The sequence below is a fragment of the Pelobates fuscus genome, chromosome 9, assembly GCF_036172605.1.
Source record: "Pelobates fuscus isolate aPelFus1 chromosome 9, aPelFus1.pri, whole genome shotgun sequence".
Taxonomy (NCBI): Eukaryota; Metazoa; Chordata; class Amphibia; order Anura; family Pelobatidae; genus Pelobates; species Pelobates fuscus.
This window is the reverse complement of record NC_086325.1, coordinates 11,580,984-11,597,393: the sequence shown is the minus strand read 5'-3', so window position 1 is coordinate 11,597,393 and position 16,410 is coordinate 11,580,984. Positions and strand designations below refer to the sequence as shown.

The window sequence follows — 16,410 nt, the reverse complement described above, 5'->3', positions numbered from 1 at the left end:
ATTTTATTTTACAAGTCCCCCTCTCTTAAATCTACATCCTGATCTTCCGGTTCCCATACGGTAGTGTCACCCTACAAACTGACACTAAATTAAAATGTTGAAGCCAGTTCTCTAACAGGCTCCAGAAAAGGTGAGCAGACAATTTTTTATACATTTTGTTACAAACTGTTTTATTTGGCTACACAGGGATTTGTTTCCTGTCTCTCTGCTTATATCTCCATATTCACTACTGAGAATAAACATAGAAGAAGGTCCCCTGGTGCCACCTTAAAGGTCCAGATCTGCTTTTTGTATAGAGTCGATTACGAAAAAGGTTCTAAAAAATGTGAGTTTATCTACATACTCACTTTAAAAAAATTCACATCACTTAAATTTATTACACTATTGTATTTTTATTCTGTATTTCATGAATGTGGATATTCCCCTATATATTGATGGGTAAGTGTGAATTCAATCTTTAGCGCTGCACTGTTTTACTCTGTGTGTTGGAAAGTGGGGTGGATCAGCAAACACTGAGTTTTGCTTGTTATTTACATCTGTGTGTGTAGTGGATTTTTGGGGATATCCACCTATTGGTGCAATAGCTGCTGATACCACAATTTGAAACTACTAGAATTATTATTAAGCGCCGTATATACAATGTTCTATCTTTGTGTTTTTTATGTACCTGGGATCAATTTTTCTTTTCATAAGTCGGGTCTATAAAAACGCTAAATGCTTGTAATTGCAATTTACTTATTCAATCACAGTTATCATGTTAGCACTTGGTTTTGTATCTGTTCTTTCTAAACTTGTAACTCCGACCCCAGAACACGATATTATCTTTTGTGTCTGAGTATTACTAAGCATGTTCTGAGATAAGGATAGTATTGCAGAACATTACATAACATAACCCTTTACACAACCCGGAACTAAACTCAGATACACCTGGTAAACCTTTTTTACTGCCATTAGCTGACGCTGGAATGCTGCCCATATAGGTACGTAGGTTGTTTGGACTCAGAAAGCCATTTGACAGGGAAACATTCTCCTGTTATCATGTCCCTGGGACTTGCAGCTACATTTCTACTGGTCTCCTTTGTCACCCTCCTGCTGTACCTAATAACATGGAAAGGAGGGAAAAAGCTGGAAAACCTGCCCCCAGGACCAACGCCTCTGCCCCTGCTGGGGAATATTATGCAGATTAGCACCAAAGAATTGCCCCAATCCCTGGTTAAGGTGAGAAATAATTGTTCGTTAATAATTTGTGTTTGGTCACCTCACCATTTCAATGTTTTAATACAATCCACAGTGCTACATACAATATATTCTGCAAACATGGTATCTTACGTTAGTACTGTAGAAAATGCAGCACCATTATTAATTACAATAATTAAAGCAAAATCAGTTTATGAAAGCCGGATGGGATTGACTATTATGCTGTATGTGAAAATGTTTTCTGTAAAATCTCTTTTTACAGGTTGAAAGGGTATTTAACCATTTAACGAGATTTGGCTAGAGTCCGTAGAATAGAGTAAGCGGCCTCATGATATAGATTATTTAATAAAAATAGATATTATTTCTTCTTACTGTCCAGTTTGGAAACAAATCTGTAATGATCTAAAATGTGGATTTTTTTTATTTCTATCCTATATTCATTTGACACGGTGTATTGTGCTGATAGATTGAAAGGCTAAATAGTCTCAGATTACAGAAGCAACAGAGTCATTACAAAACAGTGTTATTACAAAAGGAAAAAAATAGAATATTCAAGGATATAATTGATATGTATGTGAACAGGTTATTCATCCAAGGAGAAATCTGATTGCCATTATGGGGTAAAAAATTATTTTTGTGCCATAATTGGAAATAGTTAACTGTGGCTTTATAAGTTTAGACCTAACAGACAATAAGATTATCCTCATTCATTCCATGAACTTATAACTGCAACAAAGTATAAAAATATCATGGATAAAAATGACTCCCGTTTTCGATATACTTTTGAAGTGAATTCCTATTTTGAAAAACGTATCTTCATATTTTGATATTTTTTACATATTGATATATATATATATATAATATATGATAGATTTTCTTGATATTTTATCATTTGAAAAAAACAATACCTTATTTTTTTTGTTTGTAAAAAAGAAAAATACTATGAAAAAAAATTATAAAAGATTATTTATTAAAAAAAAGAAAAAAACTTTACCTAAAAATATTCAATCGTTTGATAAGGTTATTTCAAAATATTAACTCAAGGCAAAGTTTTTTTTGCATCTTAATAGGCAGAATTATAGTGGATCACATTCACGCTATATTCCAAATGCTAAAAAGTTGAATGTCATTTGTTGATTATGAAATTACCCGAAAAACGAGAAGAGTAACATCATGGGTAAGCAGTGCAAACAAACATTTGGCGACGTTATAAGGATAACCGTGGTGGATCTAGTGTTACAGTTTCTACTTGAATTAGCATTTGGTGTAAATGTATTTTGGGTGTGAAGTATAGTGTAATAGGTTGGGGTGGCCAAGCCACAATCATATCTAGAGGTTTCAATTGTCAGATGCCCAGTTTGTATTACTCCTTACACACATTATGTGTACAAACTAAATTATATTAATCAGCATGCACTTTGATATAGTTAAGGTGCTGATGAAGCCGTGGAGAATCACGGAAAGGATACTATGTGTAAATTAACCATTGATTTTCCTGTGTGTCTGTCCACAGCTAAGCAAGGAATATGGACCAGTATACACAGTTTATTTGGGCAGCCAGCGTGCGGTCATGCTTATTGGGTGCGACACGGTGAAAGAAGCTCTGGTGGATCACAGTGATGTGTTTAGCGACAGAGGAAACTTACGTCTGAGTGATTTATTGTTCAAAGATTATGGTAATAAACAAAAATTAAAGCTCACTTTTTAAAAATGTAATTTTTTTACAATTAAATGTAGTATATTAAAATTTTTATTACATCTCTTTGCCTCTGCTGTTCTGGCTTAGGTTAGTTGTATTTTAAAAACAGATAGCAGATAACTCATTTACCATGAGTTACTGAAGAATACTCAGTTCTTTACTGTGAGTCGATAAAGACATCTACCTAGAGGGGCGTGTTGTTATTGTGTATCTTTCAGTCTTTCTGTCTGAAAAAATGTGTTATGAAAATATAACATCAATATAAATGGACTTCTGGACCGCCGAGGAAGATGGCAGCATAATCCTGTAGCTCCCTCTTCCCCACTATTTGAATCCGCAAACATCCGCAGTTACGAGCACCCAAAACGCCACAGACAACCCGGACAACGTTGTATTGGGCACCCCTCACACGAAGCAGAGACATGGGCGGCGGAAAACAAAAAAAAGACCCCAAAGAACAGACTCCATCTGTCGCCACGATGTTCCGCTCCCAACCGGAGCCCGAAGGGCCATCCTGCCGCCAAAACATGACGGACAGACACACAGCAGACAGAGATGGAAACACAGCCGACCCCAACAGCCCTATGCGGGACGCCCCACTCACCCTGCAAGTAATGCGACAAATGCTCCACGAAGCCACGGCAGACATTAAATCCCACATGGCAACGGAGCTCGACAAAAGGCTCGTAGGTCTTCGTGAAGATATCACATCCCTGACACAGAGAGCAGACGATACCGAAGAACACATCACGGAACTCACCTCCAAATCCCGTGAACACTCCCAAGAGCTTGCATATCTATACGCAAAGATTGAAACCATGGAGGAAAACATTGAAGACCTAAATAATAGGTTGCAACGCAACAACATTCGGATCAGAGGCCTACCTGAAAAGGTTACACCAGAAGCTCTCCACACCACCCTAACAGACCTGTTCCGCACTATACTACCGGAGGCCTCCACACAGGACCTACTAATGGACCGAGCCCACCGAGCACTCAGGCCACCGACCCTCAATTCCGAATCCCCCAGGGACGTTATAGTCCGCATGCACTTCTTTGCGATAAAAGAAAGAATCCTCAACCTCTCAAGAGACAACCCCCCCCAATATCAAGGGACCCGTCTGGCCTTTTTCCAAGACCTAGCCCCATCCACACTAAAGAAAAGAAGAGACCTCAAGCAGCTCACCCTCACGCTAAACCACTACGGAATCCGCTACATGTGGGGTCACCCCTTCAAACTGATAGTCAGAAAGGATGGCCAAACGCACGTTCTGGTGAGTGCGACAGAAATGACCCCCTTTGCGGACTCACTGGGACTTACCCTCCTACCAGCCCAGCAAACAAACTCCATGAACGTGAGAAACAGACCACGCACCCAACGCGACAGGCTCTCGGACTCCCCTCGCCGAACGCCACGGAAGAGGCTCCCCATGAGGCCTGAAGAACAGAACTAAACACAGCCCTATCACCTCTCACATGTGCCTCCGACCGACACACCCGCAAACAACTGCTCCCCGGGTCGACCCAACTTGGTACCCCCTCCGACCTCAAGCCAACACCAGAGATCTGGAAAACACCCTGAGACACCCCACGGACATAACCCCCCCCCCAGGTCTCCCCAGAGATGTCACCTATACCGCTCAAGGAACTCAATGGACGTATCCACCCGGACAGTCCCGCTATGCTCCCACCCAGATGCTCCTCATGCACCTACCTGGACAATGAAACCGCAACCGACGCCCCCCCAGGACCCGAACACGAACCGGACCCACCCTCGTCCAACTAGCACCAAGAACTAGAGACTCTGACACACGGTGCAAGTCACCCACTCACAGATGCTGACCTAGGAGGGGTATCGTATTATTGTATTATTGTATTATGTTATATCGTTTTGTATAATTTAAGGTTGCTGCACATGAAATTGTTAAATAATGTATTGTGCTACAACACACGGAAACGTCTGACTAAGACGACAGAGTCGATGCCTCCCCCCCCCGCCCCTGATACTTATGACCAACACTAGATACCCTGGGGGACCCCAACTACTGCTAATATACCCGGCTCCCGGATATCAATCACCCCATAAAGCAACCCACTCACACCTGGGACCAACTTTGGGCTCCGCCTACCCGCCCACAAACCCCCAGACACCCGGCACAGGGCCCGGTGACAATCAATAATTAAGGAGGGAACCCGATAACGCAAGGGTAGGGGGAACCAGAGCCATCGACACTGTCACGAAGACGTTATATCCTCATATGTCTTATCCTTATATGTCTGATCCTCATGTATCATGCTGCACTACCATGCCGAAGGCCCCCCCCCCCCCGATGGATACCCTACAACTCAACCCCTCCACCAACCAGCAACTCTCTCATGATACATGTAATGTTTATTTGTCGAGATTGCTGTACTTATTTGCCTTATTTTCTGCAGCACTTCATATAACATGGTAACTGAGGCATAGGAAATGAGAAAGCTTGACACCTAGATGCCACGACTCCCCCCCCCATGACACATCGAACACCAATCACGGGACTCCGAGTAGTGACACGCCCAGACGGGAGAGACACCCACACCCGACCCACAGTCCGCACCTCAACGACCCATGGGGACGCTGACTTATAAAGCACACACCTCCCCCTAAACCACCGCTGACCGCAGAGACAGGTAGGAGGACCGCCAATCACACTACCCAGACAAGGGGACCCTACAACCCCAGCAACACGACAGTTAGACTACAACCATGACTACCACACTCAACCCCAGGTCGGATCGGATCCTCAACCTAAACAGACACCCCTAACGCACAATGCCCCTCTGGCCCCTGACGAACCCCCACCTCCACTGCTGGAGGTCAAGCCGCGACAAAACCCCACCCAACACCGCCCACACGGGACGACCGCAAAATTCCTAGGAACCCACACCGCCAACCTCCTAAAACATGACGTACAACTCGTAACCCATAACACATGAATCTAAGCAGGGAAGAGGGAGGCTCCACTCCTCGCCCACCTCACCCCCTACACAGGACCAAAGGTTCACACCGACCGGTCAAAGACCCCCACGTCCACGGCCACCCCCACATACGACCTGGCAACCCTGTCATAAGACCAGGTCCACCGTGTAGACAACCCCCCATTTCAGACACCTACACACCCACCACTCACACGATCTAAAACCCACCCCCGCCCCCTCTCCTCCACTCCTCTCTCCCCCCTCCCGTCTCTCTCGGTCTTCATTTTTCCACCCGCTACCACCTCGCGTCTCCTCCCCCCCCTCGCTCCCCCCCTTCCGATGCCGAGGAGCCCAACAACCGGACCCACAGAGAGGCCAGCCCACACCCCAAGACCGGAACCCAAACCCAAACCTAAACATCTCACCTGCATATCCATAAACTGTAAAGGCCTAAACAACCCGGCCAAAAGACACCGCCTACTTAGATGGGCGAACCGCACCAAAGCCGACGTCATCCTGCTCTAGGAGACGCACTATGAAAACTCCAGAGCATTCCCTCTTCGCAATAGATATTATAGGGACTGTCATCTAGCGAACTCCCCAGCCGAAAAGAAAAACGGGGTAGCCATACTGGTTCGCACCTCCTGCCCACTCACAGTTACACGCACAGTGGCCGACCCACAAGGCCGATACGTCACAGTAACAGGACACATAGGCCCCCATAGGTACGCAATCACCTCCATCTATGCCCCTACCCTCCCGGACCCGAACTTCTGGGACACCTTCCAGACCCACCTCCGACTCTTCCCATCACACCATATGATCGTAGGTGGGGACTACAATGCGACCCTGACCCCGGACATAGACAGGAAAAGGACGCATACCCTAGGCACAAGGACCCCACCAACTACCCGTACGGACACACTACTACAAGCATTCGCCACGCGAACACAACTAGTAGATATTTGGAGAACGATGCACCCCACCACAACAGACTTCACCTTCTTCTCACACCCCCACACCTCGTACTCGCGCATAGACATGTTCCTCACCTCCCCCACCCTACTCCCATATATAACACAAACATCGATAGGGTCGATCACATGGTCAGACCACGCAGAGATCCTCCTTCAACTCATCATCCCAGACACTACCAAAGTGTGGTCCTGGAGACTCAACCCGACCCACCTCCACAACCCAGCCATTAAAGAAGCCATCAGACAGGACATTCAAACCTACTTCGAACTTAACAAACACTCAGTATCTTCAGCGGGCACCCTATGGGCGGCGCACAAGGCCGTTATTAGAGGCAAGCTGATAGCAACAGCCACAGCACATAAAAAGAAACAACTAGCAGAACTCGAACTACACCTCACAGCCCTCAGGAAGACAGAACTTCTACACAAAACAAATCCTACACCCGCACTGGCAGCCCAACTGCAAACACATAGAAACAGCATACAAAAATTTATGGCGCAGGACTCCCGAAAAGCACTCCAATGGACGAGGCAGATGTTTTATGAAAAGTCAAACAAGGCGGACACATTACTGGCTCACAGACTACGCCGGCGGCAGAGAGCTAAACAGATAACCCAAATAAAAACACCCGACGGACAAATGCACACGCTACCTCACCAGATCGCGAACGCCTTTCAAAAATACTATGCCTCACTCTACGACCATACCCCTGACATTAGACAGAACCCCGCCCTTGCGCAAACGAGAATAGAAGCATTCCTGGAACGCATCCCCCTGCCCTCACTAACAGAAGAGGGCCGCCAAACACTCACCACGCCAATCACCACAGAGGAAATCGCACAAGCTATAAAATCCCTTAAACCGAACAAATGCCCAGGACCCGACGGCTACTCCGGCCTCTATTATAAAACTTACCCAACGGAACTCCTCCCGCACCTACTAACACTATTCAACTCCATCATGGACGGAGAACCCCCCCCCCCCAGACATGTTAAGGGCAAACATATGCCTGATACCGAAACCCGATAAAGACCACCAAGACCCAGGCCACTACAGACCCATTTCACTACTCAACACCGACATCAAAATCCTCACGAAACTACTCGCCAATCGTCTTCTCCCATTCTTACCTAAACTATACACCCGGACCAAGTAGGTTTCATCCCCTACCGCCAGGCCAGCGACAACACCCGGAGAACATTTGACCTCATCTGGCTGGCAAATAAACGCAACCACCCCACACTCCTCCTCTCCCTAGATGCCGAGAAGGCGTTTGACCGCATCCTTTGGCCCTACCTATTCACAACCCTCAACAAAATGGGCTTCCCCGAGACCTATATCGGAATGATCAAAGGACTGTACTCTCAACCCACAGCAAACCTTCTCATCCCAAATACCCAACCTCCCACCTTCACGATCCACAACGGTACAAGACAGGGCTGCCCCCTCTCCCCTCTCCTCTTCGCCCTCTCCCTGGAACCCCTCCTACAAGCAATTCGACAGGACACAACCATTACCGGCATTAAAAATCGAGACACAGACTATAAGGTGGCGGCCTACGCGGACGACCTCCTGCTGACACTGACAAACCCCACGACATCCCTCCCCCCACTGCTGACCCTCCTAGAAGACTACGCAACAGTGTCAGGATACAAACTGAACCTCAACAAGACGGAAGCCCTCCCAATCCACATCCCCCACACAGCCTTAGAGGCACTTAAACTGACACACCCGTTCCGATACGAACCACAATCCATACAATACCTAGGAACGCGACTACCGGCAGAACTCAACAGGACGTACCAAATTAACTACCGCCCACTATTAAACAAGGCAATACAGGACTTGGAGACCTGGCAACACCTCTCCATCTCTTGGCTGGGCCGCCTGGCATCAATAAAAATGAACCTCCTCCCACGATTCCTATTCCTATTCCAAGCCTTGCCCATACCCATATCCAAAGCAGACTTTAGATCTCTACAGACACGCATAGACAAATTTATCTGGGCGGGAAAGAAGGCACGGGTCAAAAGAGCAACATTATACGTACCGCATAAAATGGGGGGACTGGGCCTACCCAACTTGTGGGATTACCACCAGGCGGCCCAACTCGCACAAATACAGAACTTACATGCCCCAGTTGGGCAAAAAATCTGGGTAGATTTGGAGCACGACCTGCTCGGTCGGGACTTCCCCTCCCTACTTTTATGGCTACCAAAAAACGACAGACCACAGACCCCCCCAACAACACCCGCACTAACGCACTCCATACAACTCTGGGACCAAGTCACCCGCAAACATAAAATCATTAACTCCCCATCCCCGTTGATACCCATATTATGCAACACCCAATTCGAACCGGGAATGACCCCACAGGATTTTGCACGGTTCGAAGATAATGACTTGACCAGATTCTGCCACTTTTTTAGAGGACCACAACTACTCCCCTTCCCGGAACTAACGAACACCACTCCACTCACCACGTTCGACCACTTCCGCTACCTACAAATTAGGAGCTTCTTATCCCAACCACTCAACCACCAAGCGGCCACCACGCCGGCCACGACCTTTGAAAAAATGTGCATGCGCTCCCCAATACAAAGAGGGCAGATATCCATTATCTACGGTATACTCCACAACTCCGCCTCTCATGATGCCCTCTCATACACGGCAGCATGGGATAAAGACATAGGACAACCAGAAGACCCATCGGATTGGAAAGAAATATGGGACGCTACGGCCTCGCTCACAATCTGTGTCACACACAAAGAACAGGCGTACAAGACGATGTTCCGATGGTACATCACTCCCCTGAGGTTGAAGCAAATGCGCTTCTCCACCTCAGACCGATGCTGGAAGGGATGCGGAGAACAGGGCACCTACCTCCACCTCTGGTGGGAATGCCCCACGATCGCCCCACTTTGGAGCAAAATTGCCCAGTTGACAAACAGACTACTCCATAGCAACCTACCGCTAGACCCCTGGATATGGCTCCTCTCTAAACCACACGACACCCTAACACGAGCCCAAAACAAGCTCACAGCCCGAGTGGCACTAGCCACACGACGCACCATAGCCAGACAATGGGGCAACAACACCACCCCCTCCATGCCTGAAGTCCAAAGGCGCATAGAAGAAGCCGTGGAAATGGATAAACTATCGGCCCTGATCCATGACACGACCAAATCTTTCCACAAGGTATGGGACCCCTGGATAATGAGAACGGCAACACTGCCATAACCCCCCCACATATACCCCCTACCAACCTAACCTCCCGCCCCTTCCCCGAGGGGGGGGGGGCGGGGGGGCGGAGGACACGCGGGGTTACCCCCCCCCTTTTTTCTGGCTCTACTCTTCCCCCCCCCTATCCCTCTCTCTCTCCCCCTACTCCCTCCTCCCCCCCCCTAACACACACCTCATCCATGCCCACTCCAACATCGCAACCCTACCGCATCGACACCACACGCCAATGATCCGCCAGCCAGCCCACCACAAACACCACCCTAACCTACAACGGACAAAAACTGGCAGACACACGCACATCCCCCCTAACCCAGGCATGGCCGCACTGAATACCCCAACTAAGAGAAACTCCACCCAACCAGACACCGAGGAGACGGATATCTCCAACACACTCTCACAAATGATACACACCACTCAACACTTACCCCCCCGACCCATGTCAGACTCCACACGAACCACACACTGAGACAGACCCCACACCAACACCCCCCCCCCCAAAAAAAAACGAAGACACCAAACAATACCTACGAACACATACACATACGACAACCCCACCTCACACCCAATAATAGCGACTTAAACACACCACTAAATTGCTACAATAGACACCCCACACGACTGTGGGAGATTAGATCATTTCCTCCCCGGCTACATCGCCGGATAGAGAACTACCCTGCCCCCGACCAAGTTCAAACACCCCACTCCCCAACCCCCAGACCCATACCAGAAACAATCGTATCAGAGGCTAAAAACCACAAAGCAGACGAATCGCTACAACATCTGAAACAGACAATAACTGGTAACTTTCAGCCACAATAAAACATACGACTACGATTTACAAACCCTATAACCTTACCCCCGCCCCCAAACTGTTTTACCTACCCCCCCCCCCCCCGACGTAACCTAGACAACACATCCAAATGCCTCCACAGGTACACCTGATACGGGAAATCAAACTGGAAGGAATAACTACCCAAGACGGGCAAGATTGATTAAGCCCGCAGTATTGGTCTCTGCGCAAACCAACTGTATGATACCAACACTCAATGACCATGCTATTAACCAAAACCTTCCTTTCTGTTAAACCACCTTAATAACCACAAGAGCATAGGCTTCTGAGCAAGCCACCCTAAGTTTTCTTCTGCACACCTGTTGATGTTTTATATTATGTTTTATATTAAGTTTTGAAAAGAAAGTATACTAACTGGTAATGTCTGTCAAAAAGTACATCGTCTAGATAGATACGAGCCTACAACTGCAACGACACTGTTCAGGTGAAAGACACGTTATAAGATCTCCTACACACGATCCATTCACTCTATACATTGTCTTCAACCGCTCACTCAAACGCCTGACAAGCCCGGCTATACCTATACTCATACATAGTTTTAGATTTAATATTTGTTGTCTTAAAAATGTGCGCAATGTTATTGATATGATATGTTTTGTAATATTACTCAAGAATTCTCTGTAACTATTGTGGTCCAGAGAACCTAAAATGTTACTCCGTGCATAAATGAAAATAAGGAATCTATTATAAAAAAAAAAAAAAAAAAAAAAAAAGTATATGGGAACGACACCCCCAATATTGGTTACAACCACAAACACTGCACGGAATCATTATTGGAACAAGGCTCGAGACGCAAAGTAAAGGAAAATGTACCCTACTCCCCACCCTTCTCATTTCTGTTCCCCACCCCAATCCCCAGACACAAAAGATATCGACCAGAAGGTAGAAAATGTTTATTTGCAATTACAGTAGGTGGAAACCACCAACAGTTATATGATATAAACGCTTGAACTGTTTGTCTACCGCAAGAAATACACAATAGTTTTGTGAAATTTGTACTACAACTTTTTAATCCCCCGTTTTCTTTTCTGTACCCCCACCCCATAAAACAAAAATCTTTCAAAATAAAGAATTTATAAAAATATAAATGGACTTCTGTAAACCAGAGACACAGCCGAATGGAGTAGAAGGCATGTTCCTTATTTATAAATCTTTATTTTTGGACATCCAAAAACCAAGGCACATTACAGGTGTACCTTTTTCATGATGTTTCTAGGTATCCTCCTGAGCAATGGAGAGAGGTGGAAGACGATGCGTCGATTCTCTCTCATGACATTGAGAAATTTTGGAATGGGGAAGAGAAGTATTGAGGAAAGAATCCAAGAGGAAGCTCGCTCTCTCACAGATGCCTTCAGAAAGCACAAAGGTTGGTATTTATTCTTGAATGGTAATTAATAAAACTTGATTATTTCAAGGAGCAAACAATTCTCCCTCAGAATTTAAATGTAGATAACAAGCAATGTAACGGAAAACGGTGACTAATATAGTTAATCTCTAATACATAGGTGTTAACACCTGATTAAAGTTAATTGGTCCATCTAATTTGCTCCTTTCCTGTGTCAAAGAACAGGTGTTTTGGTTGTTTATATTCTAATCTCAGGACAACAGTGTTGAAGTAATCTTTACTTGCCAGTTGGAGTAAATCTGGGATTAATAATAAAATAAATAAATTAAAATAATAACTTAAAAAACGAGTGTAAAGTCAGAGTCCACACTCCATGCTTTTTTTTTTTAGCAATTTTTTAGCAATTCAGTAATATTTATTAATATAGGCTAATCAAACAAAGAAACAATACATATACATTTGAAACAGGCTAGTATATGTTGCTACCAAAACTAGTCATTAAGTGAAAAACCAGATGGAGTCAAAGCGCTTAAGAATATCTGCAGTGCTGTTGCACTACCCCCAAGTGACACACAGAGAAACAAATTAGCAATAGATACCAGAAAGTTTGAGTGCGCTAGCAACTGCACTGGAGTCAGGATCTTCTCTGACTACTCTGAAAAAATATACAGTATATAGTGCAGACTATCTGTATATACAGGGTATGCAAGATTAAAAGTATATCTGGGGATCAACTCACATGGACCAGAGCCCTATCACCCCTGGCTCTGGGTTGGAATTGCTCCAATGGAGAGGGATAAACCCACAGTATAGCAAAACAGGATACTCTTCTGAATCAGATGTAATATCTAGGCAGTATAAACAAATAGAGAGGCAGGAGCCCAAATTGAATAGTATCAAACACAGTATTTATTTAAACAAAAGGTTAAAACTCTTACTTGAAGTAGTGGGTTTGCCAGCAATAAACCCACAACTAGATAAGCAGGAATTTACACACAGAAAATGATACAGCTTAGACACTTCCTGGTTCCGGTCACGTGACCGCTGGGACCGCCTCTCTCTGATGTCACACGTGATGCGTTTCGCCCGCCTCGTGGGCTTCTTCTGATCCAGGGGTGATAGGGATCTGGTCCATGTGAGTTGATCCCCAGATATACTTTTAATTCAGAGTACTCAGAGAAGATCCTGACTCCAGTGCAGTTGCTAGCGCACTCCAACTTTCTGGTATCCAAAACTAGCCATTGATTGAATGGAAAGTAAACTAAATTAACATAAAAGAGGCATAGATATGTGATACAGTTACCACTCCATTGATCACCAGCTGAGAGTAATAAGAGAGGGTGTGCAGAGTGTGGAGAGGGAATAGAGAGAGAGCGCGAGGAGAGGAAATTCATAGAGAGAGAGGGAATGTGTTATTTGTAGGGATTTTTCCAGGCCCTTCCTTCTGCTGGACACACCTCCCCTAATCAATCCCTTAGGATCTACCAGAACCAGAGTGCCTCCTGGGGGAAGAGGGATTTCACTGGAAGGAATGGAGGAGAAGTTTATCAACAACCAAACTGGTTTTGCCTGGTGAAAGGCCGTGTGCTTTCAAGGGTAGAATGGGGCTTTTATTAGAACACAATAACACTCCATTGGCATACAGTTTGACTGTTAATTATTATTATTATTTTATTATTTATATAGTGCCAGCAAATCAGTCCCCCCACTTATTACAAGTGTATATAATGCAGGCCTACCTTCGGCTGTAGTTCTGCCGCCTTCATTCTACCTCTTGGTGTACCTCTACCAATATCAGCCTAACTTCAACTGTTTCTCTATCCCTTTTGCTGGATGCCTATTCCATACAACTCAAACTAAATCTGAAACAAGTATTTCCTGTTCTAGTTTTCCTTTCTTAGCATTACCTAATCTGTAACTATAAAGTAGTCTAGGAGTTTAACAACTAGATTTGAGCATTTGAATTGTACCTTCATATAGAACTCTGTAAGTATATTTATCTTTCTGAAAAATCAACTGAATTATATCAATTTTACTAACATCTTAATTTTGCCCACAACAGACAATCCATTTGACCCTATAGTTCTGCTTGGACAGGCCGTCTCCAATGTTATTTGCTCAGTGGTGTTTGGTGAGCGATTTGACTATGAAGACAAGAAATTTGAAAAACTTCTGTTCTACATTAGGGAAGTCTTGAGACAGTTGAATTCATTTTCTGGCCAGGTAAGTACTGTCACTATGAGAATGATTTCTTTATTGAGCTGTCTTCCGTACTGCTTGGGATGTATATTGACTGACTAGAGCAGTGGTAATGTCAACTCCTTGGAACTGAGGAACACAGTTTTGAATCCTGGTCAAATAGTGCCCATGGGCACGACACCTAATGATATATCTCTGCCTAACTCAACACCCTCATGGCTTGCAAGTTCTATCTATCTATCTTACAAAATGGGGATAAAAAACATGTTTACACAATTAGGAGAATTCTCAGGCTATGAGGCCAATCTTGAAAAATCAAGTGCCCTAGTCATGGGCCAGTCCGCGGTGGACACGGCGGCATTGGGGGCAACATATAATATCCCTATAGCTAAAGACTACATAAAATACCTAGGGATCCAACTTCCCAATGACCCGGCCAAACTGTATCAGCTAAACTACACACCACTCATACGAACACTACTACAAGATATGGATAAGTGGCTAGACAAACCTATATCTTGGATTGGGCATATTCATGCAGTAAAGATGAATGTACTACCCCGCATCCTATTTCTCTTTCAGGCGTTACCCATTAAGCTATTAAAATCTGACCTAGCCCCACTGCAAAAGGCTGTCGGGGACTTCATATGGCAAAATAGACATTACAGAATTTCCCGAAACATCCTGTATAGACAAAAACAGAGAGGTGGGTTGGGGTTCCCACACTTTTATTTCTACTATTTAGCTGCACAACTAGCGCAGGTGGCCATGTGGCATCCACCATTGGAGGGGAGGAGATGGGTGGACTTGGAGTCCCTCCTCACCGGCCCTGACTTACCACAATACCATATGTGGGTGCCCAGAGAAGACAGGCCAATACTGAGAACCACCTGTCCCGCAATACTAAACTCCCTGAGAATTTGGGACGCGTCAGCTCCCAAGTACAAACTAGTGACCTCCCCATCCCCACTCACCCCGCTATTAAGAAACAGGGCCTTCCCCCCAGGAATGGCGGCTAGGGATTTTGCTAACCTGGAAAAAGCAGGTTTACAAAGAGTATGCCACATGTTTGAGAGCGATAGTATAGTTAAATTCGAACAACTAAAACAAGTGACCCATCTCACTCCCAGGGATTTTTTTCGGTACCTACAACTCAAAGATTATGTACGACGTCCACACATACAAAGAGCAGGGAAAGCCCCGTTGACGTTCCATGAGACAATGTGTCTAAACGAAATCATGCCAACCGGACTTATTACCACACTATACGCACACATTTGCTCAGAAACAGAAGAATGGAGTACATTAACATATACAGAAACATGGGAAAGGGGATTAGGAGAGGTCCTGGAGGGAGTGGAATGTAGAGAAATATGGGAAGCGTATAATGCAGTGTCCATCTGTGTATCCCTCCAGGAGCAATCCTACAAAACAATGTTTCGGTGGTACGCCACCCCAGTCAAACTATTCCACATGCACCAAACACCGACAGACGACTGCTGGAGGGGTTGTGGCCACAGAGGCACATACCTCCACATGTGGTGGGAATGCCCTCTGGTACAAATCTTCAGGGCACCCGAGCTAAACCCCTGGACATATTTATTAAATAGATCTTTAGATGACTGGACCAATAGGGAACAAAAATTAGTACACAAAGTAACACTGGCAGCGCGAAGAACCCTAGCACAGGCATGGCTAAAAGTGGACATGCCTCCCATACGGAAGGTGATCTCCAACCTGAAGGAAGTATACTTAATGGATAAACTGACAGCCAGAGTTAGAGGCTCCATGTCTAAATTTGAAAAAATATGGAAACCTTGGACGAGTAGTGAACTTTCCCAAGACACAACTTAACGCCTCGACAGTCGGGAAAGAACAGTGAGTCATTGGACGCCCCCGCGCTACACAGGACTGACACAATTCCCCCCCCCCCTTCTTTCT

At 45.4% G+C, this 16,410-nt stretch overlaps 1 protein-coding gene across 4 annotated transcripts in view; it reads left to right on the top strand.

Moving 5' to 3' along the window:
* The first annotated feature begins 921 nt into the window (after positions 1–921).
* LOC134572282 (cytochrome P450 2H2-like) overlaps positions 922–16,410 on the top strand; it is a 57,802-nt gene continuing 42,313 nt past the window's right edge. For 2 of the 4 annotated variants that reach the window (XM_063431155.1, XM_063431151.1), the window contains exon 1: positions 1,017–1,218. In XM_063431155.1, coding sequence (XP_063287225.1) covers positions 1,039–1,218 — 180 coding nt within the window. In that variant the 5' untranslated portion in view covers positions 1,017–1,038. Of the gene's footprint in view, positions 1,219–1,459; positions 1,514–2,710; positions 2,874–12,141; positions 12,292–14,332; positions 14,494–16,410 lie in introns of all 4 variants that reach the window. The other 2 variants (XM_063431157.1, XM_063431156.1) reach the window with 2 other exon arrangements.